The sequence below is a fragment of the Columba livia genome, chromosome 14, assembly GCF_036013475.1.
Source record: "Columba livia isolate bColLiv1 breed racing homer chromosome 14, bColLiv1.pat.W.v2, whole genome shotgun sequence".
Lineage (NCBI taxonomy): Eukaryota > Metazoa > Chordata > Aves > Columbiformes > Columbidae > Columba > Columba livia.
This window is the reverse complement of record NC_088615.1, coordinates 8068824-8095533: the sequence shown is the minus strand read 5'-3', so window position 1 is coordinate 8095533 and position 26710 is coordinate 8068824. Positions and strand designations below refer to the sequence as shown.

The following is a 26710-nucleotide window of genomic DNA, read 5'->3' as shown; positions in this document are numbered from 1 at the left end:
TGTGGCATTGAAATCCAACAACTATCATTTTAGCTACAAAAATAGTCATTTTATAGAACACAAACAGAAATGATGGCTCTCTCTCCACTTTCCTCCAACACTAAATATGAGAAAAGATAGTTACCTAAAACATTAGTTTAGCTCCAGACACTTTCATCATGCATGGCGGGCAAAAACTAAAACTGACCTGGTAAGTTGTGTAATAAGCTTTTAGAACATCACTATCACTCCTGTAATAGACAATCTAAAATATGTGTAAAATAATGAGCCGGAATACATTTCTTTCTGACATATTTCAACATGTTGAAAAAAATAATCAAAGACACTCTAGAAAAGCAAAGAATTCACTCGATTCATCTATAGGAACTCAACTCCAAATTCTGTATCTGGGTGCAGGCGTCCCTGGATTAAAACCAGCGTTGAGCAGGAATCACACAATACACATCCCAGGGAAGAATTTGGTTCCCAGTATATGGTATCACTAAGTTTAGCATCAAGCCCTGATAGAATCCATATGACATGTAGAATATACAAGCAGAGGCTGTTCAGCATTTACCCCCACCACACTGAAAGTAATTCCATTGCAAGTGTCCCAAGTGCAGTGAAACGCTGCACACAAACTATTGCTGCAGGACCCACCCCGGGCTCCAAACCGGCACTATGGGCAGCAAGGATTTGTCTGCACCTTAAAGCTGAACCTCCAAACTCAAAGGCTGCACTTCTAATCCCCCCAAAAAAGGGTCATTCACTCAGTTCTTGGAGACTCTGTATGTCAGTTGTATTTTGAATGTCTTAATCCTACCTTATTCATAAAAATTGTAATTTTAAGCCAAATACAATCAGATCTAAAAAGGAAAACGATTTAGCATTTAAGGTCCTTCCTCTAGGAAAGAAAAATAAACATATGGAATCACTTTTTTTTTGTTTTAATTAACTTTGAATAAACACTTATGATTTGTCTTAAAAGACAAAACCTCAAGAGCCCTCTGGTTCCTAACAGGTTTTGAAACTCACCAACCAACTAGTTAATTGCTAGTTAAGGTTGAGTTTAATTTGCATTATTTTGACAAAGAAATGCAAACCCTTACCGGAAAGATTACAAAACTTCAAAGGCTGTTTGCAAATACTAATTTCCAATCAAAAGACTAGTTTATTTTGTATTATTCATGCAGACAAAGCCTTAATTTTGACATTCATCTCTCGTCGTCTTCAATAAAGACCTAGACTTGTCATATCACAGTATTTCCTCAAAGCACAGTCGCAGGCTGCTTATCCAGATTTCTAAAGGTCAAGCTTCTCTTTTTAAGTTTGGTTTTGTTGGTTTTTTTGAGGAAAAATGATATGAGCACAGATGAAATGAACTGTTTAAAACATACTCCATTTCTGCAATGCCATTCAGCTACTCAGTGTTCATACACTTTGCATAACATTTCTGGTAAATAATCTGATCAATAGCCATAGATTATTTTTTTCAGGTGAGCAGTTAAGACTACAGATTGTATCTATGTTGACCACCACTTATTTTTAGTCAGATTTCATGAACTGTTTGTATGCCGCAGTAGTGTTTAACACTATACAAAGTCTCTCAAAGTAACATTCCTGTTAAGAAAACTGAGCAGGTTTCTTAATATATAATGTATATGTATACACACACACATTCTTAATCTTTAAATACATATAAATATTTATAAATGCCAAAGTGCAAAAAAATGGTCAACTGCATCACTTTACATACATTATTTTAGTATTAGAAATAAAAGTGATTATATTGCACATCAAACTCTCTAAACTTTTAAACCCCTGTCAAGTTACATGTGCATCTTGTTTTCCATTTTGTTCTCCCAGCATCAAGGACCATTTCACAAACGTGGCACTGGGCTTGATCTGCAGTCAGGAATACGACTATACACGTGTACCTCACCCACATGCAGTGCATTGATAGTCTGCAAGTGCACAATGAACCAGCACAGGAACTTTAGCATGCGCCTATTCTGCATGAGTTTTCTGTAATCTGTAATCTGTGTATGTGCCTCCTTAAAATGGGTGTTCGTTCAGGTCATTAGCAATTTGGTTTTAAATAATAATGGAATCAAAATCCACAATATTCACAGACATTTCATGTGTGCTCCGGAGGCAGCAACATTTCTGTAACATTTTGGAGCTTCAATGTGTGCCACAGCAAGATGGCATTAGAAAAATAAGGTATGAGGCAGCTTTTCCTGCAACAAGATTTACAAATAAACTCAGTCAATCTCAGGAGGTTTTTTTTGTTCCAAGAGAACATATTCAAGCTACTAGTGTGTATTAGAAAGTTGGATACCAGTTCAAATCATGGACATAGGGCAGTTGTGTTAAAAACCACCAAAAGATAATTTGAATCACTGAATAATTTAAGTTGAAAGGGACCTGGAGGTCACCTGGTCCAACTCCCCCTTGTTCTGAGCAGCCCAAGTCCAAGAGGAAAAATTCAACTCTGCAAATATCCAAAACATACACGCCTAAAAAGCAAAACTTCGTTGCGTTGCGTCTCCTAATGCGGTGTTAAAACTAACGTAGCACAGTGCAACTTCAGCTGAAAACAATTTAAAAAACCTTTGAAAATGAGATCCAGTAGATTACTTCCATAGTGCATCACTACTGTTCATGTTGAATAGGTGCCTTCAGTAGTTCTAATGTACACAAATAAAAGGGATTTAAAAACCACAGAGGAATAGCAACCTGTACCATTCTGCAATATGGTAAATAGGTATTTTAAAATGCTTTTTCCAGTAACAAAAATGCACTAAAAATGCTTCACATGCACTGTCAGTATCCAAAGATAAATTAAGGTATCTGTAGGTTTAAAAGAAAACAAGGAAAAAACGCAAGCCTAAACATCCCACAATTCAATTAAACAGAATTTTAAGAATACAAGATTCCAGATGACAATTTGGAAGTTAACATCATATTAAAATAAAAAAACCAAAACACCAAAGTATTTAATCTCCTGGGACAGTAAAACCTCAATATTTTTGCTACAGCAAATTAAGCCATTAAAAAGGGGCAAAATTGTAATATAAAAGCAAAGTTTGCATAAAGAGAAATTGCTGCTTTTCAAATTGTAAGGTCAGAAACCATGGACAACTTTCTTTTCCAAGAGAAATATGTCAGTAATGCAGTGGCTGGCTGGGCCAGTATATCTTATAAGTTCTATTTATATATTCAAGTCAAGAGTATCTGGATCAACAGCTAAATATAGTGCCTTTAAGAAAAGTGGTGTTTTACCTCATCGTGTACATCTATTACTCTTATATAGTTTAATCTCACACACATGCACACACACACACACACAAGATCCTTTAGCAAAGTTTCACACCTGTGCACTCCAAACTGAATGTGCCCAAATTCACAAGTGTGTAGTATAAAGCAATTTAAGCCCTACTCTACTGCAAACGCATTTTCTAATTCAACATATCATGCAATGTACAGGCAATGTTTGTATTACCTGATTCTGAAAACTGTATTGAAACAGCAAATAATCTCTTCTTCTCTGACACTGTATTTAGAAAATATGTATTAAATGTTTTCCTCCCCCAGTACAAATGGAGAGGTTTTCCTACTGTGGTAACAGAGCTAGGGTTTGTTAATTTATAAGTGACTCAAAACTACTGTATTTTTATTTCTTACGTTACTCACTAGATAGAATGGACCCATTAAAAAAATGGAAAACATTTATGCAGCTCTTTTTGAGGCTGCGAGTCTCTCCAACTCACCTGTCCTTTTATCAGAGTTTGCAGTGAATGAAGAGCATGACATATTTATTTTTCTGTTTGTTTTTGTTAAAGGACCAGTATCACAAGCTAGAAAATATAGAACATTTTAGCATTCTCTCCTCTTCTAAACAGGCACTGCTTCACAGGTAAGTCACTCATCCTTCCTTACGATTTAATTAAGCCACTGTACCTTCCATCTATGTTTAAAAAACTGAAGAAGTTAGAGACATAGTCATAGATGAAATAAAAAGTAATGGCCATATTCTTTAAACTTCATGTTTATCTCTTCTACAAGAAGATAGACAGCATCGTTGGAAAGTGAAGATAGAAAGGGCTCAGTTAAAAAAAGTGCTATGTGGAAAAATAACTGCCCTTTAAACATAGTTCTGAGAGTGTTTGATGTGCGAGTTCACACTTAGATATAACACTCCAGTTGTTAAATAAAGCAAACTGCCACAGTCACACGGTAAATCCAACTTCATAGAGACGATACATTCAAAAAACCTAATAATGAGCAATACTGTATTAAAATGTAAACAACCATTGTGTCACAGAAGCCTGCCAGTTGGGACTGAAGATTCATGAACCCACTTAAGAGGAGCTATTGGCTAAAAGTCAATTATAACTGCTCACCTGAAATAGGCTGAAATGAAGAAAAGCCTGTAACAGTGTCTAACTTTAAATTTTTTGTTCTTTAGACATTGATTTGCTTTCATTCTACAACATTAAGCAGGCAATTTCATAACAACTGAGTAAAAAAACAGGCATTACTTTAGCAGAACATGCAGAACATGGAGTTTTTCTACTTGGTTCCATTAACTTACAAGCAATTCAGGCCCAATGGAAGCAAGAGTTCTTTTCCAAGATCAAGTCTGCAATCCTGGCTGATCACCGACATCCTTCGAGGGGTCCTGTCAAGGCATCGAGGCTGCTGTCTGTATCTGAGGCCAATGTTTGCTCTGTTGACATGGATGAAATGTCATTGATAGATGATGACTGGGAAGGACTGGTGTTGCTATTCACTGCTGCATCTGTGCTAAGTAAACCAAACATAATAAAATCTGAGGCAAGACAATATTGCAGGTACAGATAACCACACCTCTAGCATCTGAGCATCACTTTCCCCACAGAAATCCTTAGAAAATTCACAAATTAATAAACAATAGAAAAGCAAGCACTCAAAACCTGAGGTGAACATTGAGAGATTTGTTTTTTCTCCCTCTCTAGGCAGGGAAAAAAAAAAAGAAATAAAAAGAATAGAACATTTAACATGAATTATGACCTGAGCATCAAGAAATCTAATAGATATAGTTAAAAAAAAGACAGTACAAGATACCAATGACTGAACCAAGAGAACAGCGGCAAACACCAAGGGTTCAATCACGGGCATAAATACTTTGCGATATTAACTAGTCTAAAACAAGGTGCCCTAATGATGTTAAACCCTGCATGAAAGGGACTCATTCATGCAGAGCTATAGAATACGCATTCAGCATAGAAGATACCTACGCAACAGCTGCGCAGCACAGTATCAATAATTTCATTTGGTGACTGAGCCGTTTGGGGAGAAAGCAGCTCAGGGTGGTGGACATGCGAGTTTTCCTCCAACTTACTTAATGACAATGAAAAACCACCACATGTTTATCTCCAGAGGCAAATCAGAATCAAGAGTCCTGAACAACAATGCTTTTGCCTACCTGGATTATTAAGCAGGGTTTCTTCATTCCCTAGTGCCACAGTTACAGGAGAACTACTGAAACAATGACTAACCTGAGGGCTGGTCTTTTACCACACCATTCTTGCTCCTTTCTTCCCAATCCATTACTTCTTTGTATATTAATTCTTACGAGAGAAGGATGGGAGAATAAAAGAACAGAGCAAAAACACACTGTAAGACGGCAGAAGATTCATATATAATTTACATATGTGTAAAGGTACAATGACATGGTTAAGGGTCAGTCTGGAAGTGCAACCCCCTCCTTTTGTTTTTTAAAGGCGTATGGCAATGACTAGATAATTCTACGAATTTTCTTTATGTACCACAGAAAGACATCAAGCGTGTACCAAAATCAAGCTATTTTATAAATAGAATAGCTGTCCATTTAAAAATAACAACCATCCCACCCCAAAACTTAGTATTAGTACACAACAGGTATACAAACTGTTAAAAAAAAGCACACCCCAAAACCAAGCTGATTTGGATTTTTTAAGAAAACATATGGATAACCCCCATGGAAATTTTATTTTCATAACAAAACCACACACAAATGTCTCTGTTCTTTAAAAACTATCTCCATGGATACTCTGAGGAAAGTCTGGAAATTTTGAAGCAGGCTAAACAAATAATTAAAATTGTCCATGAAAGTCCTCATTGATTAATCAAGGATGATTTAGGACACAGGCACATGAAGAACAACAAAAAAAGAGAGGTGTAACTTCAAAGAAGCATCCGTTATTCTGTTTGGTGTGTCTGTGGTGTGGTTCACATAAAATGCATCACCTTGGCCCCTTCAGAGCAAAAAGATTATTACTGCTGCAGAGCATCAGGAACACTCAGTTATACTTTCAGTTCACTCTCAGTAGCTTGTGTATGTAACCATAGTCTTAAGAGAGTAACAGTATTTAAATAAATCTAAGACCTCTGTAATTCTGAGTAACATTTACAAATGGATTCAATTAGATTTAACTCATGCATTTTAATTATCTGCCTTGCATTAATTCAAAATAATTGGAAGTGTATTTGTGCAGACATGCCCTAAAGAAGATACATATAAACCAGAATCAATACCTGAAATTTAGAGCTATTTTGCAAAAACAAGCTACTCCCAAAGTACTAAGCAAAACCAGGTTTCTGATGGTAGATGTGTAAAACCTGAACTGCCTCACCTCTTAATGTTTCGACAAGACCTATAAGATGTAATTGATTTAAATACCACAATGCTGTTTGTTCAAGTCAACAGTTTGACCTATTTGTTCAATAAATAAGCAATGAGAGAAAAAGCACACAAACACACACCCCAAAAAACCTCTTTTCTGCTATTTAAGACCTCTAGAACAAATTAATTAGTAATTATTATCAAAAGATATGGCTTAATGCACACTGAGAAGAGGCCCATGTTTCTATCAAGGAAAAAACCACTGAGATTATAAACACTTGAAAAGAACAAAATAGTCAAGAAAAAAAGAAAACTCTGGCACTTTGTTGAATATATTCCAGAAAGCCACATGTATATATATGTAAATATATGCATGTGTACATATATATTCACTCCAAATAGAACATTTTCCCATTATTGGTTTCTTTTCACACTGCCACAAGCAGCGCTGCGTAATTGAAATAGTGGGTTCCAGTCAGTTACACAATGCAGCACATGTACTGTGAGCCACACATTAATAATACAAGGTATTACAGTAAATGCCATTTGTCATGCTCACTTTTTACCTTTCCATTCTTCAATTGCATGTTCTCTTTCTTCCAGTTGTGCATCATAGATTTGAGGTGGAGGCTGCAAAGAAAAGAAAGCTTATAGTGTATCTACTACATCAGGTTAACACATCCAATCATAACTAAACCCCAAAAATGACAGCTTTTAAACATTTTGTTACTTCCATCTTTGGCAGTCTGTTCCTTGTACCTGAAAGACACATTCATTTTACAGCTCCAGAATTTGCTTTTAAGTTCTGCCTCTCACTGAAAGGCTGTTTCAAAGCATCAACTAAAGTAAAACTCACTGTAAGGTTTTATGGGGCCTTAGAGAAATTCCCCTTTCCATAAAGGCCTGAATTTACCACAACACAACACAACAACTCTTTCTGTAAAGTAAAAGCAACTATCAACACTATCAACCACTTTCAAACTTATATTATCAGCTCCACTCCAGCAGCTGCTCTTCAGGTGATCTGCCCCTGATGCTGATCTGAAGGCTCTATGGGTGATTTTCGCTAGCCAAAGAATGAGTTCAAAGCATGCACTTGACTAAAAATTAAGGTATTCTTTAAAGTTATTAAACTGATATCTTAATGTTAATTTTAAATGCAAACTTACAGCTTCTGCTTCAGCTGGATCATACCAAACAGTAATATAAGGATGACGTAAGGCTTCATCTACAGAAATTCTCTTGTCTGGATCTACTACAAGCATTTTTGATAATAAATCTCTAGCTTGGCTGGCTGAAAGTAAAAATGAAAAGAACAAGCATGTAAAAGAGCTGCAGAGTTTAACATCTGACACAGAAAACGAGTTTGGGGAACACAGGACATACACTGTAATGGATTTCACTGTGAAAACAAGCCCACGCATCCAAGCTTTCCCATACAGCTCTATATATTTTTTTAAAATGAGGTCTCACCCCTTTAGTGTTATTTTGCTATTATCCAAAATAAAATAAACCCTGCAGCTGACACCAATCAACCTCAATTTTGAACAGTTCTGCTGTTACATGGGTCACAGTTTATTTGGCATTAACTACTGAACACAAAAACCAGAATTTTTTTTAATAAGCTCTTAAAAATACATCTTGGTACAGTAGGGACCTGGTTTCTGCAACATCAAATTAGCTTTTCCTTTAAAGCTGTTACTGCACAACAATTGGCTGCTCATTATTGCAGTGGCACTTCACTGACATGTTTTTTTATTATTACAATGATTTTTCAGACAAAATAGTCCATAAGTTATTTTATGTCAAAAAACATATTTGACAATCTAGAAAATAAGGGGTTTTTTCTTTTATCAGTAATTATCGAAAGCCAAAGTACAGCCAAATTTAATTACATGCACACATTAACTAGAAAAAGATAATTGCAAATAACCTCTGTAACAAGTATTACTTTCAGAGAATATTTAAGCGATAGACATTATTCAAAGGATTAGAACTAAGAGAATTAAGCAGAATACTGTGGGTAGGGAAATAGCTCTATATTTAATGACTACTACTAAGACTTCAAGACATAAAAAGAAGCAGAAGACATGAAACCTCTAATGTTGACCCGTACTGCAATAAATATTTTATATTAGTAGTTTTGGGGTTTTTTGAATTAAGCGTATTGCAGACATTTGAAATTAACAACTTAAAAAGGGGGGTGGAAACTCGCCTTACTTTTTAACTTGTCACGATCAGATTCTGATGGAAATATCCAGTCTGGGAAGAGCTCTTCAAATTTAATACCCGGATATTTTGGCCTGTTTTCTACATAATTCCTCACTGTAGGCTGTAGTTTCTTCATGAAATCTGCTGACGGTGTTCCTAATTGTTCAATAACTTTATTCCATTGATCAATATCTGCACCATATCTTTAGGAAAATCAGCTGAAGAATGTGAAGTCTGCACTATACAAAAATATCACTTACAGATGTGAAAATGTAATGAAAACTTGAACAAAGGACACAAATATGAACTTCATTCTAGCATCAACAGTGTTCCCAGCTGCCATGCAAAAAGCTAGATTGACAACAATAAAATTCAGATTCCCTAATCTTAAGGGTTGGCTAGAAGTGCTGCACAATGCATTATGCTTAGGTATCTTTTGCTTATTATTATCTCTTGGCTAATATTGAAAGCAATACTTTTCTGGAGTCCAAAAGAACCTTTATTAGACAACTGTATCCATAGCAAAATAACTATAAGGACAGAAAAGAAAGGGTGCCGCTGAACCTTCTGAAGTAGAACACGATACCATCAACATTGAAGATTCTTGACAGTGGGGAAAAATACGTGAAAAAAACCCAAAGCAAAATACATCCCACTCAAATTAAGGAAGTTTGTGCCTAAGGAAATGAGGCTCTGGGTTGTGGGCTGCTTGGATTTTTGTTTTTAAATTCAACTTCAGAAAAGACTCAAAAGAATTTTGAACAGTGAAACCAGATACCTATGTGTTTTTAGCAGGTTCTTTTCTTTAAGTGTAGCGACTGTGGTAACACCAAGAGACTACTCTGTTCTTAAATTCAGAATTTAAATGTTTTGTAGGAATTGAATTTACAAGCCACAAGCTGCAATTGTGCCTCATGTTCCTTTTGGGGTGTCCCTGCTCCCTTTTCCAAGTGAAGGCACTTCCAGACACGGTGACATTCCCTATGGCCACACCAGGTCATTATCACACTGATAAGATACCGCTTTATCTAAGTTTATATAAGCTGATATGTAAGTTTACTCAGATTTACACTTCACAGCTTTTCTGATAAAAAGCTTGTGCAACTCCAGATTCTAACCATGGACACTGCAAATATTCATAGCTAAGTATAATCTAGCACTTCAACCTATCCATTCACATAGACAGGTTTCATTACAAAACGAACTTGCTGCACATTGAATTAAGATGTATTTAAAAAACACTGAGGTGCTTTTATTTCAGTCAGTGTGCCAAGAATACAACTAGAAATACGTGCATAGTCACTACTTCATGCTAAGACTTCAGACTTCTGATACAAAGATTGAAAATTTTATCTCCTTACTGAATACATTCCAATGGAAAAACTATATTAAAATCAAAATTAAGAAGTCAATATTCTTAACTCTCATACTAAAACAAAACACATACAAAGACAATTTTAACGTACACCAGGAAATTTTGTTCTTAACTGTTAAACTGATTTGTGAGAGGTCTCCACCAATCTAGATTCAAGAAGATGCTTTTTATTTGAGTAACAGCAGTCTAGACAGTGAGCTAACCAAATTAGAGTCGAGTCTGTTGTGGTCTCAGAGCACTTGGGGGAGGGCAGAAAAACTTAATGACCTATCTTACTTCAGTAATAAAAACCGGAAAACAACGATTTGTCAGTTGGATTGTTTCAAAGTGCTTTACAGATACTGAAAACTGGAAAAAAATAATCCGCAGTACAGGGTTGGACTTGAAATAAGCTGAGCCTATTATCAACAACCCAAATGGGGAAAAAACAAAACCAAAAAAACCCACAACACCCGTAATTTTAGTACAAAGCATGCAGAGCACAGGATGTGAATAACCTTGCAACCTGCAGACAAAACTGCCCTCCCTGTTCTAGTGACCTCGAAGTCAAAGCAACCAGAACAGTTCGGTCCACACCAGTGTGCTGCCTACTGCTGGCGGCTCTGCGAGAAGCTGAACACAGGGCCCTTATTACCGTCACAGTCACACAGGACTTTTCACGAGCAAGCATGAATATACCCTCATACTTTCTGCATCAGTCGGCCAACTAGCTTCCTTCACCACCTGGGCAGAAAGAGCACTAAAACCCCTCTGGTGCTCCCAGGCTTTCCATCATTTCATCTTCGGTAGCTACGTTGCCTGTTTTTTCTGCATTTCTCATTCCCAGCAGGTCCCAGTAACTCAGGCCAGTCACTGGCAGAGCCCTGTTCACCCTCCACAGCACCAGCAGGAGCATCCATCTCCCTGGAGCATCTCAGTCCACCCAGGGCACTGCTGCCCGTATCCCATTGACCGGATGGGAAAACACAAACTATTTCATCTAAAAGCAGGTTTTTCCTGCAGATAGTCAAGGCCGCATCATTAGGCAACATGCTGAATGTGGTTCCCTACTCTAAATCCTCAAACAACGTGATATTTTTAAAGTTTAGGTCAATGAAGAAAAAAGGCAATAACATTTTATGGCAACGCACACCAGTGTCCCACATAAACCCCACTGTCAAGACATGAAAGAAAAATGACAATCTGACTAAAGCAGCTATCACTCAGGAAGAAGTTCAACACCACAAAGAGTTATCAGTATTTCACATTAAAGGGAACTGAAAGTCTTACAGAAGGAAAAAAACCCTGCAAGTGTAACTCTGCACTTCGATAAGATACCATGGGAGGAGAGCCCTTGAAACATAGACTGGTGGAACCTCAGCGACCTCCAGAGAATCACAAGTGATAACTTGTGTATTTAACAAGTACAGACAAAATTTCCTTCCTTTACTCATGAATAAATCAAAGTAGCTCATGCTAACATGCAGGTGAATGACAACATACATGAAGAATTGTGTTAGGTTGGTCTGAAGGCTTCAAAAGGTAAAACGATAAGTATAGAAAGGAAGAAAGGTGGAAAATAAAAAGACTTATTTAACAATTAATCATTTGTATTACTAAATAATGCATGATCAACCACTGAAGATTAGTGTCATGAAATTTAGGATTTAAATTTAAAGTCCTCCTCTATTAGATACACAGGTATATATGACAAGATTCTGTGAAGATATACTTGGTATTTTTAGCGGTGGGCTCAACTTTTACTTGCTAACAAGCAAAAAATACTCCACTTTCTTCAAAATCTTGGACCACAATTAGCTATGGCTTCTAACGAGCTACAGCCACAACTGGCAATTCTGGTTTAATGACACTGTCTGGGTTCTATTTATTTACTCATCAACCTTGAATGTCTAGGCATACAACACTACTACTAAGAGAGATTTTATTAATCAAGGATGACATCTGGTTTGCTCCAATATTCATAACTGTAGTTTGATAACGAGTCAAATGTTTTAAATTTTATTTCTAGGGAAATATTTAGAAATGTATCAAAATCTTCAAAGAACACTCCCTTTATTTACTGATCAATTGTGTTCACTTAGCACAGCATAAAGATCTGTTTGTGATCCAGTGATGGATTACTGAGATTCCCAGTCTCAAAGGCATAAAAACATATATATGGGGCATTTGTTTTTAATACACCTACAATTACTATCATTCAAGAAAGCAGAATTTTGAGAAGACAAATCTGAGTTAAAAAAACAACCTGGAGGGCAGAATGAAGGAATGACAATCTTACAGAAAAAATAAGCCCAAAATAAAATGTTGATAGAAAGAAGAAAACTCAAAAAGGTTTCTTTTTATATTAGATAATAAAGAAAGCGTTCTCATGCACTGTGCTTGCAATGAGGACACTGCTGTCCAGCAAGTGCTAATAAGAAAAAAATCTGATTGAAACTCAAAAAATTGTACAATAATGAAAAAATTAGTCTACTGTTCAAACAAAGAGTAAGGAAAATCCATGCATAGTAAAGAGTAATTTGGTAGGCTTTTGCTTATAACACTTATCTACAATGAACAAGAGTAAGAAAATACACTTCCTGCTATTTGTTTTTTAAACCTAACTGCTTTTTTAAGCTACCAAAGCTGAAGCTCTTAGTATAAATTCTATGGATTCAACTAGCATGAATTACATTAAATAGAGTCTATTAAGAAAATAAAACTGAAATCTCAACAATTTGGTTAATGACACTAACTTCAAATAGTACAGTAGATCTATTAAAACATTGAAAAAAATGCTTATGCTTTTAAACTTAAACAGATCAAAAGAATTGTTTTTTCTGTTGGAAGTGGAATGGGATTCAAGGATGACTAGGGAAGGATACGATCAGTGCCTTGGAATATCACACAACCTTTCACCAATTCTCCCATGATGCACCCGACTGACCAGATATCAACTGAAAGTAAAAATGAAATGATCAAATTATGAAGGTTCATGAACCAAAGTGAGGAAAACAAACAAAAACATCTAGCATCTACAATAAAACACAACAATGTAGGAAACCAAACTGCTAACATGAATTTTCAATCATATCCACACCAACTGACTGTTCCTAAACTGTGTTATTAGCATTTGGTAAAATATAATCAGTGTTCACACTTCTGAAATGACCACAAAGAAGGATACAATCTCTTCCTGGGAACAGGACTTTATGGAGGACCATTTCTGCCATAATACACCCAACAGACCAGATATCCACTATCATATGTTAGGTGCAACAAGGACAAAAGATTAAAGAGGTTTTTTTAAATACCACAATTATTTATTTGTAATGTTACACTGTATTCTTACAGTCCTGCAGATAATTTGGGTTTTGTCCCATCCAGAACAGCCTCTACTAATGTTCTGATCCATACAGCACTTGCTCTATAATAAGTTGCCTTGTGCATTAATAGAAGTTTTTTGCAGCAAGGTCCTGCGAGTCCCTTTTATCACACAGCCCAAGTTACACGTACACAAAAAGCACAGTATCCCCAAGCCCCTGTGATAATGTAAAAACATGTAGTAGCACAGAAGTCCAGAGGAGGCAGCATATTACCGCACAGCTAGTAAAAAAATGGCAGGTAAAGCCCCCAACAACGCAATCAGGGACAACTTCCTAGCTAGCAATTTGGTTGGCTGAATGTTCAATACATTATCGCTGTGTTGGATGTAATAAGACAACACCCAGCCTCCTCGAGTGTTATGCAGATTTAAGAGAGTATAAAACATGGTTTATCATAAAGATCTGAAACGGATTTTAATAATAGGAGATGCAACAGGGGAGACACTGTTGAAAGAAGATGCTTCAGAATAAAATAACATTGATTAAAAGGTTTATTATATCTTGATTTTTTAAATATTATCCAGCATAAATGTCTCAATGGTTTTTTTTTGTAGGAAAAAAAAAGGCAACAAGACAACAGGACAATCCATGAAGAGATAACACAAAACCAGAGGAAGGAGCAGTATATGTTAAACAGAGATAGGTACACAAAGCAAAGAAAACTATTACCTTCTCCAAAATCACTACAGTGTAATTTTTGCTATTTCCAATACTATGATTAACATACTTTAATAGACATGGCAGGGGGAAACCAGCCCCTCCCTCCGCTTTCTTATGATCTGAAACACTTGAAATATCTTGTCTAAAGCATATGTGTTACTCCAGCAACTTACCATTCTCTTTATATCCCATTCCAAGGATAACCTCTGGTGCTCTGTAGTACCGTGTTACCACATACGGAGTCATCATAAAGTTAGTACACGCTGTTCTTGCCAGTCCAAAATCAAGGATTTTGAGTGTACAATCTGACTTTACTACTATGTTGCTGGGTTTCAAATCCTAACAAGAAATTACTTCAGTTAAGGAAGAATCAACATATCGAACAACATAGCTATTAAAAATTAAATGTTCAATAGTCCATCACAAGCAATTAGAATAACACACCCCCCCTCCTTCAATATACACCACCAGTTTCCTCCACATTAACAACTGCATAGTCATGTTCTGATGTATCTGCTCATTTATACACAGACTAGAGACAAGTCAAATGCTGAACAGCCAAGTATTCAAAAAATTCAGGGAAAACCAGAACTGAAGTTGTCTGCAGGACACATTCAGATGGCTTTTGAATATCTCCAAGGATACAGATATTTAAGGGGTAAATATTACATCTTAAAGACTAACTCTTTAGTAATTTGAAAGGTTCATGGACGGTCATGTTTTATAGACAATCTTTTTGTTTAGTACTATTCTTATGAATGAAAAATATAAACTTATGAAGTAACAACCCCCTGCCTTCCCTCCTGTCTCATAAGAATATCTGTGTACATAAAGAGTATTGTCAATGATCTAATACTACCTACTCTGTGGATGATACCAGCTGAGTGGAGATGTTTGATACCACATAGCATTTGGTAAAGAAGATAAGACATTCTTTCATGATCCAATTCCATATGAATAACCTGGCACAAATTTGCATCCATCAGCTCCATAACCAAATATCTAGAGCACAAGAAAGAAAGCATTAAGAAAACTCAAGTCTTACTTTTCATTTCAAGTTTAAGCCTAGCGTGAGATATGTTTAATAAAAGTAAACTACTTTACTAGCATAAGTGTCAAAAAGCTTAGGATTTTTTTTTAAAAAATCATGCATGACCAGTTTCAAAATTAAATTATCTATTCAAATAATCTAGCTATTAAATGTTCAGTAGTCCATCACAAGCAATTAGAATTCCACTAGTTTTATAAACAGTAATACAGAAGAATAATTCTGAATTTATGCAGCACAAAAAACTAAGACTGACTTAAGCTGATGCAGGAATTGCAGATATTGCAATGTATCAAAAATGATGCTTCCCTTCACTGTATTTTAATTAAAAAAAAAAAGAAAATTAAGAACAGTACAGTAAGGTCTATGACAGAATTATTCATTTTCAAGTTAAAATATCATCTGCTTACTCCCTTCAGACACATACATTCCTCCCTTTGCCCAAGAAGCCCATTCACAAACCACAACAGCATATTCAGCTGATGAATGCCCCACCAGTTAAACCACCATGAATCACTTCTAGATCAATTGGCACAGCCAGCACAAAAAAGAAATACATTCAGTTCTTAATCAAGGCCAAGAATACTGAATGCAACTGATATGGCAAAAAAGTTACATCTGGTTATCCAGACCAAGTTATTATCTTGAGGTGACCCATTTAGCTAAAGGACAATACACACAAACCAGATGTATTTGTTATCAGCAAAGTAAGCCAATTATATGAATAAAAGTTAAATAACCTTCTTTTTTATTTTCCACTTTCATCTAACGCATGTAGTGAAACATCTATCTTAGTCTTTCTCAAAGAAAACTAGAAAGAAAGACTAATAAAAGGTTAAATTCAGCCTTTAGCTACCCTCTATTTTCCAAGTGTGAAGTCTGCAGGATACTATAAATACAGCTCCAGGCTCAGGCTCCTATTGGTCAGAAAAATTTAAAAAAAAAAAAAATCTAATACTTACACATCCTGAAATTCTTCTAGTGACTTCTGCGGTGTAAATACATTTAATAAACTAATTATCTATAAAAAAATAAACATAAACTTGAGCTTTAATTCACATAAAAATCCACTATTGCAGAAGTTACTATTCAAAAATCAAATGCACACTGCTATTATACTCAATTTGAATGTTACTTGGCTTCACTTAACGTATATACATTAAAAAACTGCTGATTCAGAAATAGTTCAGGACTGCAGCATGTATGCCAAAGAAACTAAGACAGGACAAAACCATTATTTTCTTTTAAAAACTACACGACACCTATCTCCCTGCCTAGCGCCTGAAATAGCTCTCATTTTCCCCCACAATCCCTTATTTTAAATCCCATGTTGTGCAAGGAATTTTCACCAAGGTTGCCCAACAACACAAACTCAGAGGTGCCCCACACCATTCCTTAAACTTAGATTATTACATACTATTTCTACAAGAACTGCTGAAATTACTGGACTGCCGTCCTTAGTAACCACCTCGCTTTAATTCTGCTACTTCTAGGTTTCACCAAAAGCTTCCTTAAAAGTCAGTCCTAAAAGACTTATTGACTCCAGGAAGTTTGAGACCTCAGCGCACAACTACAATGATCTGCAATGTTTAGTTCGTGTTAGTATCAGAACGTATCCGTCAACATAAACCTCACATTCTTGAAGTACTGACAGTAAGGCTTTTTGTTTCAGAAGGTTCGAAGATTTTAAAATATACATGTATTGTCCATAGTATTTAACTTCTGTTTACCAATAAAAGTGCTGCATCCCTGCAAACCCCACTAGTCAAACACTGTAATAAAAATCTCGCTTAAGCTCAGAAGATTTAACTACAGTGCAGTTACAAGAGCCAAGCCCACGAAGCCACTGCCAACCAGGCTCTGCTGCAGTACGACTTAAAAGGGCAAATGCAACCCAGCAAGGCCAACTCTAAAGGGCGACACTGCTGGTAAACTTGTACCAACTGTGCAGCAAAACTTCAGACTCCAAACAGCTCACCCAAGAATTTCACCACAATCTGGAGAGAACTTCATTACCCATAGCAAATATTTCCAGTCTTTCACTATTTTTACATTACTTTGGTTACTAGCAGCAAGTAAGAGAGCAAATCCAGAGCTTTTTAGACAACTTACAGTAATGGGAGAGAAACAGAAAGCCAAACTTACATTCTTGTGATTGACACATTTTAAAAGAACAAGCTCTCTGTAAGCTCTTTTTGCGTGGGTTTGATTCTGAAAAGGACGACTCAGCTTCTTTACAGCAACATTTATTCCAAGGACTGTATCAAACGCAGCACTAGAAGTTTTCAAAGACAAACAACATAAGTTGGGGAAAGGAGGGGGCAAAATGGAGGCAGGAGTGAGGAAAAAACATAAATAAAAAAATCAAGATTAGAGACAAAGCATATCCACTAAGCTGTTTATACTAACTTCATCTAATTTTCATTTAGAAAACAAACATCCTTTAAAAATCTACACATCCTTTAATAAAAACAAATAGGCTACGCAGAAGCCACTGACATCAGAAGTCTTCCTGCACTCCTTTCTGTCTTAAGACTGAATCTGCTGACCAAGATTCACATTCAAAATTGCAAGGTCTAAAAATATTTTAAGCTTCTTTGAAATCAAGCAGCATTTCAACTGGCTAATCGGTGTATTTGGAGGGTTTGGGTTTTTTTGGACACAGTTGCTGACTGACAATCACTTTGTATGTGCAATAGAAATTTCTCTTTGCTAAAGGAAAGTCGCAACCACGTCTTTGTGATCCATTCTGCAGCTATCAATACTCTCCTGTATGTAGGCTGTTTACAATTACACACAATTGTCATGCCTAGCAGAATATTACATTCATCATGTGGTTTTGGAAAAAAAAATAAAGAACAAATATGGAAAACTCAGATTGCAGGGAAAAATACCAAAGTTTAAAAGTGAACATGATCATTGGGTTTATCTTGGTTTTCAGTTGTGCTTGTTCCTCCCCTCTGCAGTTTGAGTACAGGTGTGAACTCGCTTTAACAGCTCTAAGAATCTAAAGCCAAATTATCGGTATATCCAGAACAAGACTAAAGGATGAATATTCTTCATTATTAACACACAGACTATTCAGCAAAATAAATGTGAATTCATACCACAAACTACTCATAAGTTCAAATCTTTAAATAGTTTCAATTTTAAACAAGGATTCACGCATTACTGCATTTCCATTTAATGTTGCTTTCATAGAGTAGAAAACAGCTTTCATTCACATATGTTTTCCAAGCACATTTAAGCTCTTTGTCAGCTCCTTCCCTACCTCATCAAGGTATGTACAATACCAGACTTTAAAGGACTGTCACATTATAGTACTCTTACAAAACATACAGCTCTTCTGTGATAACAATAATAGTTACAATGAATTATATGCATAACAACAATAACAACACATTACATTAAGTTTACCAACACAAGACACTGCTTTCCCCACTGCAAAAAACAATAGCACCACAAAGCAGGGCTCACCCATGAGATGTGTTTTCTTCAAGGCATGCCCCAAATTACATGTCCCTAACTTGAATCTATGTACCATTTGTACTAAAGGCTCGCTAGCATTTATTTCAGTTTAGCTCTGTGAAATACGCAAGTCATTATTCAATGATACAATCACTCTCAGATTTGAAGTGTTTATGTCTGTGCAAAACAAAACACAAATGGGAGAAATTCAAGTGGCCAGAAAACTGGATTATTTTCCTCCCAAATATGAAAGCACTGATTCACTTCATATAGAAGATGTTATCTGTAAATTTAGGTCTTGGATATATCAATAACTACACCTGGGAATTAGTTTAAAATTAATAACCAATTAGTTTAAAATCAATAACCGAGAGGGTTGACAAGAACGAGTTGTTGAAGTTAATCACAGGTCAGCAGCAGACAAAGGAGCAATGTTAAGGGAAGTGTTGCGATCTGGCAAATCAGGTCTATGTCAGGGCTCACTCTGAGCACATACAAGTAAGTCCACCAGAACCTCTTATTTTGCTCATCTACATGGGAGTCACTGACACCACAACTCAAAGAAAAACCCAAACCCAACACAATGCTGTCTGCTGCCTACACAATCCAAGGGGAAGAATTAAAAACAGACGCATCAACAAACATTTCTGCTGTTACCAAGTAAGCTTTGCCCAACGAAGTACGCGTTGGCACTAAGTCGTGTAGAATGCATTGCTGCAGTCTAAAAAAACATCTGAAAATGTTGACCTTTAGCTGGCCCAGAGGTGTGGTGCCACACAAGAGACTAAGCTTCAGGATCAGACTAACAAGTCTCCCGTCCTGGACACATAGGTGAGGTGACACACCAAGGAGGAGCGGGCCAGCCCAACCCCTCACCCAGCATCCCTTTCTGGTTGATCCATGGAGTGACAATGACACTGATTTGCCTCATCCTGCCAGTTAATGGCAAGGTACTGCATTGATGGCTCCTAGAAATGTACAGGAGTGATCGGGAATAAAAAGGGGGGAAGAAAGGGGCCATGATGTAGAAATGAGTAAAACTCAGAATCTCTCACCATCTCATTGTCATACCTTACACTGCAATGTCATAACTACAGGGGGAACGTGAGAACTAAAACCAAAAATAAAGTGGTTAATGAGAAGGAAATTAGTTGACCATTTTAATTTATGCAGTTATCCAAATATTAGTTTTCCCCTAAAACAAAAAATAGTTTTGCACCTAAACTAGAGCAAGCAGGTGTTTTCATATTTATTTAGTCCATAACCCTGTAGCGAGAGAGAAATTATCATCAGTATTTGACATTCTGGCACCTCTATCAGAAATATGTTCTAATTTATTTAAATATAAAAAGCTATAAATATAAAATGAAAGTATTTATTACTCACCAAACAATCCCCTGTGCCCCTGATCCTATGGGCTTCAATTGCTGGTAACGTTTTAGTACAGTGAATGTTGAATCTGCAACTTGAACACTGTAAAACTGACTATCACATTTACTGTCACTCATGGTGTAGTGTCATGTAGTTTTCTCTCTCAAGGGTCTGGTAAAGTTTTCAAGATCTTAAAGGGAAAGAAAGAAACATATTCAATCTGTCACTAAGACCAGGCAGACAAGATGGAAAATATATTACACATATTTTAATACATATTAATTTTTCAATAGTGTACCATTAAATAAGGATTCTTTCAACTTTACGTGCTACCACTGCTAATGAAAAATACTTGCAGACAAGCAGCAAATAATTACAGGTTTCACAGCTTTAAGTAAATGCATGTTTCTATTCCAATCCCTGAAACAAAAAGCAGCTAAGTAAACAACTGTAAAAACAAACAAAACCATCCAAATCAACTACTCACTCTATTACATGAAGGATACTCCCTAACTTGGAATTACTATTATGTTCCAAGATTAATTTCTTTATTACAGAAAAAAAATAATAAGTTATGTCTTTCAAACACTAATAATGCAGATAAAAGCAACAGCAAAAACACATGGAGTCCACAGACATAGAAAAAAAAACACCAGGGTTTTAATAAAAGACTTGATTACAACTGCAAAACAGGTTTGAAACAAAACAACTGCCTGCCAAATCCCCACGGCTGCTGCAATTTCTCCAGCATCCCTCTCAACATAATTCAGTGGGAGGGCTCTGCCAGGCACCCTGTCCCTGATCTGTACCTATCGTAACCCCCCCCCCAGTTCTAAACACACCACAACATTCTCTGCTATCAGGCACTGTACCTATGGTCCTACAAGAATTAAGAGTTTTGTGCTATAGTTTGAAACAGACTTTCATGTCAGAATAGAGAATAAGTTATATCCATCTGTCAAGAATGAATTAGAGGTAGGTAATTACATCGGCGAGCATGGTAATGGGCTAAACCTCTTCAACTTCAAAGTGCTGCACTAACGAGCATGCAGACCTCTAGTTTTCCTGGGCCTCCATCCCTCTTCCAAACCTTACAAGAAAATTACCTTACTAATTACTGGAGAGATCTCTAACAAACTCTCCTACTTTCAATTTCACATTCACTAGGACAGACAGTGTCATTACAGCCTCGAGTAAATTGCACCGTCAAGTGTTCCTTGAAAAGGGAAATGAGAGCAGATCACCTTCTCCCAGAGCAGCTGTCCTAACCACCCATGTCTGCTTAGCTAAAGAAAGAGCAGCTATTCGCCCTCTTTGCTGGCCTACAGAAGCCAATGCAAAACAGAAAAACCTCAAGAGCAACCCAGAAGCCTGTCCTAAAAGGGCATACAGCCACACAAATAGCTTTTGGCTGCTTCAAGAATTAGAACCCCTCTCTTCCTAGGCGCACACAGGAGGTAGCAGCGTCTTTTCCATGGCTTAAGCCAGCAGATGACCTCCAGAAAATCTGCAAGGAAAACAGGCAAAGGCCTACAAATCCTCATAAAGACTGGGTTTAAACTGGTAATGGTTAGTCTAAAGGGATTCTTGAGAAATATCTAGAGTCCCTTTTACCTTCTATAGTTCCTCAAAAATCTAAGCAGCATTTTAAGAAGTAGATATTCAACTTTGCCTTATCTGGCAGCAATTTAGACAGTAAGTTTACCTGATATTTCCTCTTAGAAGCTCAAGAAAAAAAGCAGAGGAGAAAGGATCAGCGAAGAGAAGACGTGAGCTACCAACTTTCTGCCTCTGCCACGGCTGTAGCAGGGGGAGGAAGCAAAGTTCATTGAGACAATATTTTTAGGGCCTGTCAAACATGGTTCCATAATCAGTTCATGGTAACACAAGACCAAAACACCGCCTTAAGAGATGCTCTCAACCTTCCCTCCCGCATCCCTGGAACAACCCCAGTCTTCCCTCCAGAGCCAGAGACTCTGAAGTACCATTTTTTTTGATTAATAGTCAATGAGCAGCCACAGTATTTTCAATGACACTCCATACATCAAAAGAAAGGCATGGCGGGAAGGTCAAAATCCTCCCTCTGAAAAAAAGACAGTGCAAAACTGAAAAAGTATAGATTTTACATAAGCTGGGAATCAAGTTGAAGACTTGTTAGCTACGCGAGAACTATGCTGTACCTCTTCTGTAACAGAGGAAAAGAAGTAAGAGAAAAGGAAGTTATCCTGAACCACAGAAACCCTCCATTTAAGGAACCTTGTCTGTACAAAACCATCTTTTAAAATTAATTTAGTGATCAGGATAACTAGACCCAAAGAGGGATTTAGGCATTGAAATACACAAGTTTTATGCATTCTGACATCCCCTGCAATTCACTGTGCTAAGTACCACACTGCTCCATAAAATATGGAAGAAAAGCAAGGTGAGCCCTAATTTTTACTTGAGCTGCAAGCTGCTTGAAAGCATCAGGACACAGATTATTTCAGATGTACACATTAATGTAAAATTAGGTGCCTAGGGGTTGTAGGTCTTCACAGGACGTGAGAAAGACAGTCTACTTCAGGGGCCAGAGTCCTTGAACAAAAACAGATTTCCCATTGCTCAGTGGAAAGTATATCCAGCAAATTAGTTTTTTAATCCTGAGCTAATTTGATTCAACACTGCAGCTAACATACTCTACACTTCTCCACTGCAGGATTGTTTTTAAGTAGACATTATTTCCATTTCTTAAATATAAGTTTTCATTCATGTCTTCCTAGCTGCAGTTGCACCAAACAGGACCAGCAGCAAACGTAAAAGACACAAGTATGGTCAGCAAACATACTTATTGATAATAGCGTATTTCTGAATCAGTGTTTTGGGATTGTTTTCTATTTTAGAGCATGCACAAGATGCACATAAAGTGAGTGGTTTGGGTTTGGTTTTTTTAATACAATTTGCTTGTACAATTAGGGAAACTTAAGAATCACAAAACTGACTGAGCACATTCCATGCAGGAAACTTACAGGAGTGTTTTTCAACCTGTAGCTTATGAAAGGTAACTAGAAAAATAACCAACACATCAAATCCACCATCAGTCAGCTCGTGAGTTGTTACACAGAATTCCACGAAGAAATTTTCAAGAGTTGAAAGCAACTGCACTATAGCAAGAATACGGTATTCAACAGTCACTTCCCTAAAAAGCATTTATTAAAATGGCAACTTATTATTAACCAGATCTGTCCTCTGGATATCTTCAAGTCAAAAGCTTCTGAAACAAACAGGTTATAGCAGTTGGGAACACACTCCTGGGGCTGTTTTGGTTACAGAAATGTTACTACTGACAATGAAGCATACAAACATCAAGAAACTTAGCTTGATTTTTTTTAAAACTTCAAGACAAAATTCTACAGCTGATAGAATGACTAGACAATGAACACATACGTGTTTTTTATGAAAAGACATGGAAATTCCATGCAGAAAATTTCCCTTCATTCTCTTATTCACCCTTGCAAATGCACTTCAAATCCAGATGTGCCCTTTTAAAGACTCTTATCCACTAGTGTTATGTTGTGCATTTTGTCTTTTAATCTTTACAGCAATAGATATCAACAGGTGTGAGTCCAGCTGCACAGTCATCCAGAGTTAGATCCTATCCCTCCACTACCAACCCTCGAATAGTCTGTTACAAAGGTAAGTATAGCAAAGCAGCAGCTGAGTAGCATCAATCGGTTACAGCAATGCAGAGATACTCTGCATTGTTTAGCTCTTCGAGAAGTCGACACTTTTCTTTAGGTAAACCAGGCAATTACTGACCAAAGGTTTTACCAACTACCTGTTACAGTATCACTTGGCTGTTACACATACCCGAAGACAAACTCTGCATGTATCTCAGCTCCCCTGCTAGGGCTAGTTGGTGGAGAGAGGTATAAAGTTTATACGTGCATCTCCCGTAACCAATTATGCGGTTTTAAAATTATGTACATAAATGAGCAAGAGCACTTCTAACATTTCTTCTAAAACTTCTGCTGAGAAATCGCCTTGGCTCAACAGAAAGCTCCGCTTCGCTTCCCTCCCTTCGAGCGGGCGCACAGCTCCGGCCTTTCCCCCGGCCCGGCCGCACTCCCCCCGACCCTCTCGGGCCGGAGGAGCTCCAGGGGACGCCAGGCCCGGCCGCACACGGCGGCAGCAGCGGAGCGGCAGCCCAGCCCCCGGCGCTTGGCAACGGACGGAGGAAAGGGGCGATCCCGCCCCGGGGCCGCGCACGAAGCAAGAGGGGAGCCGGCGGAGAGGCAGCGCCCGCCGCAGAGGAGCGCGCCGGGGCCGGCACTGCGGCACGGGGAAGGGCGGGAGGCTCGGCCAGGGCAGCCTCGCAGGAGAGGCGCGGAGGAGGAAGGGAAGAACCCTCAGCCCTGCTGCCTGGCTCCCCCCATCTCCCTCCCGCTCGGCCGGGCCCGGGGCAGCGGCACACGGGGAACCGCGGCTCTACCTCACCCCGGCGGGTGGGGCCCGCGGCCAAGTCGGCGACTTCGGTCGCCAAAGGGCCGGCCGCCGCAGCAGGGAGCTGGGCCCGCTCCAGCCCCACCGCCCGCAGTGCCCCCCTCGCGGCGGCCTCCCTCACCCTGTCCTCCCGCGGTCGGGCTCCAGCGGGACGGGGCGCGGCGCTCGCGGGCCGCTGCCGCCTCCTCCCCCGGCGCGCAGAGCTGCCCCAGCCACAATGGCCTCCCAGTGCTCCACACAGGCCGCGGCAAGCCCACACCCGCTGACAGACAGCTGCTCAACCCAAACGTAACCCTCTGCCAGCAAAGATCAACCAATCAGGCACCGGAGGCGGGACCTACTGGCCGCTATATAAGGGAGGGCCGTGAAGGCCTACAGGGGAGATGAGAAGTTGGGGTTAATGAGGTGGGAGCCACCCACCCTCCGTCGTGATGTCATTATCGCACGTCAAACTGTCACCATATTTATGATGTCACCTCACAGGCGTGCCTCCTCATGAGCTGCTGTGGTGTCCACACTAATGTGTGGTACTGTCGTTTCCTCACAGCTGCCCTGCTCCAGAAGTGCTCTGTGAGGTGAACACCACTGTGCGTAGGAAGCCCTCAAACCACCACAAAAAAATGACATTGCATATTGGGAGCCTGTCACAATACCACATACCACGGTCACCTCACACCTGTGCTTTGGGACGATGACAGAGTCTCACGCACAGAGTCCCACAGCTGCAGGCGCTGACCCGTTGGGTCTGCGACGGCCCCAAGCTCTGGGACAGGATCCTCACGCAGCTTTCCCAGGAGATGGGTCAGAAGGGAAGGGATTTATTCCCTGTCCAGGTAGCCCAGCTGTTTTTGACCCCACTCAAAAACCATGAGCCTTCTATACAGTACCATACCATCTGCCTTGACATTAGGACTGCATGTTTTTTGAAACAGGTGCTGGCTAAAAATAAACTCAAAATATTTTTCCACCTCTCCTATGACTAACACCAGCTTTCTTTTTGTGATTTCTGTTCTCATAGATTATTTTAGAAAACCACACTTGTAAATGTTTTTAATAAATCAATTTAATGTATCATACAGACTACATGATGTGAGTTTCCTTTAATAGCTTCACTTTTTAATATGAAGAGGGTACTAATTCTAGACACAGATTTGATTTGACAATAACATTTGATTTATTTTCTAGCAGCTTCTCTGTTACGTTTTCATACCAATGCAGTATTAATATTTTGCAAAAGTTGAGTCTTTCTAGTTAGTGACACATACCCTGGGGGGAGAAATACTGTCATTTGGTGGAAGCACAGACCCTTTGGAAGGCAGGGAGCGTTTCTGTGTTCTGGTGCACGCTGCGGTGCTACAGTTGGTTACTCTCTGGCTCGTGCTGCGTATTTGCACACTTGGCAGGGCACACCATGAGGAAAGGTAGGCGACTCCATGTAAGCGTGGGATTAAGTGATAAAGAGGAGAGAAAAATATGTTACAAATAGTTTAGAGAGCTAAGAGAAAATATTCCAGCTCCTTAATTTTGTTTAAAAGCCTAAGTTTAGTAAAAATATTATTTCAAAAGAAAAGCTATGACAGTTTGTTGTCCTAAATTTGTGCTCTGTAATGTACTAGAAACTCAGAGAGCATTGTTGAGGATGTTACTAACGGGTAACCTTCTACCTTTCGGCATTATCCATCTTTATCTGGCATATATTCCTGTTGAAATGAAGTTACCATCGGGTGATCAGGTGGTATTCATCAACGCTGCAAGAACTTTCTTACAATATCAGCCCTCTGAGTGACATGCATCTTCCCATGCCCATACTTGAAAAGGGGAAAATAATGTGCTTGCTGTTGACATTAGACATGGGGCCCTAGAGCCTGGGCTGTCCCTGGAGTCCAGGTCCGTTCCAGAGGTTGGGTTGGTTGGTTGTAGAGCCAGGGTGGTGTTGGTGCCATCATGTTTAGAGTCGGTATGAATTCTGAGTGGGGGTGGTGCACTTTAGAGCAGGTTCTAGCTCACTTGGCAGGTCTAGAGTGGGTTCTGGCTAAGTTACTGGGTCTAGAGGAGGTTCTAGCTTGTTTCTTTGGTCTACAGTGTGGTTGAGTTTGGGACAGGAG

General features: G+C 38.5%; 1 protein-coding gene across 5 annotated transcripts; it reads right to left on the bottom strand.

The window, feature by feature from the left end:
* Positions 1 to 1113: 1113 nt before the first annotated feature.
* Positions 1114 to 24867, bottom strand: MAPK9 (mitogen-activated protein kinase 9). 5 transcript variants are annotated; one of them, XM_065029890.1, is made up of 12 exons: positions 24727 to 24867; positions 20142 to 20316; positions 17433 to 17562; positions 16250 to 16308; positions 15103 to 15241; positions 14413 to 14578; positions 13381 to 13452; positions 8849 to 9031; positions 7798 to 7922; positions 7195 to 7258; positions 5523 to 5594; positions 1114 to 4788 (listed from the first exon to the last, which is right to left on the bottom strand). In XM_065029890.1, exons 2-12 carry the CDS (start codon positions 20261 to 20263, stop codon positions 4772 to 4774), a joined length of 1149 nt encoding a protein of 382 aa, XP_064885962.1. In that variant the 5' UTR covers positions 20264 to 20316; positions 24727 to 24867; the 3' UTR covers positions 1114 to 4771. The 5 variants fall into 5 exon arrangements, with proteins under 5 accessions (XP_064885962.1, XP_064885959.1, XP_064885961.1 ...); XM_065029887.1 differs by having other exon boundaries at positions 1114 to 4783; XM_065029889.1 differs by lacking the exon at positions 13381 to 13452 and adding an exon at positions 13079 to 13150.
* Between the last annotated feature and the right edge of the window lie 1843 nt (positions 24868 to 26710).

Bases quoted from the DNA above. Each gene is read 5' to 3' on its own strand.
- MAPK9 (XM_065029887.1), bottom strand. From the start codon at position 20,263: ATGAGTGACAGTAAATGTGATAGTCAGTTTTACAGTGTTCAAGTTGCA. The intron at 15,242-16,249 runs GTAAGTATTAGA...CTTGTGCTCTAG, and splicing joins CTAGAAGAATTTCAGGATGT to ATATTTGGTTATGGAGCTGA. The intron at 9,032-13,380 runs GTATCCTTCTTT...GATATGGTGCAG, and splicing joins CCTGTTCCCAGGAAGAGATT to ATATTGATCAATGGAATAAA.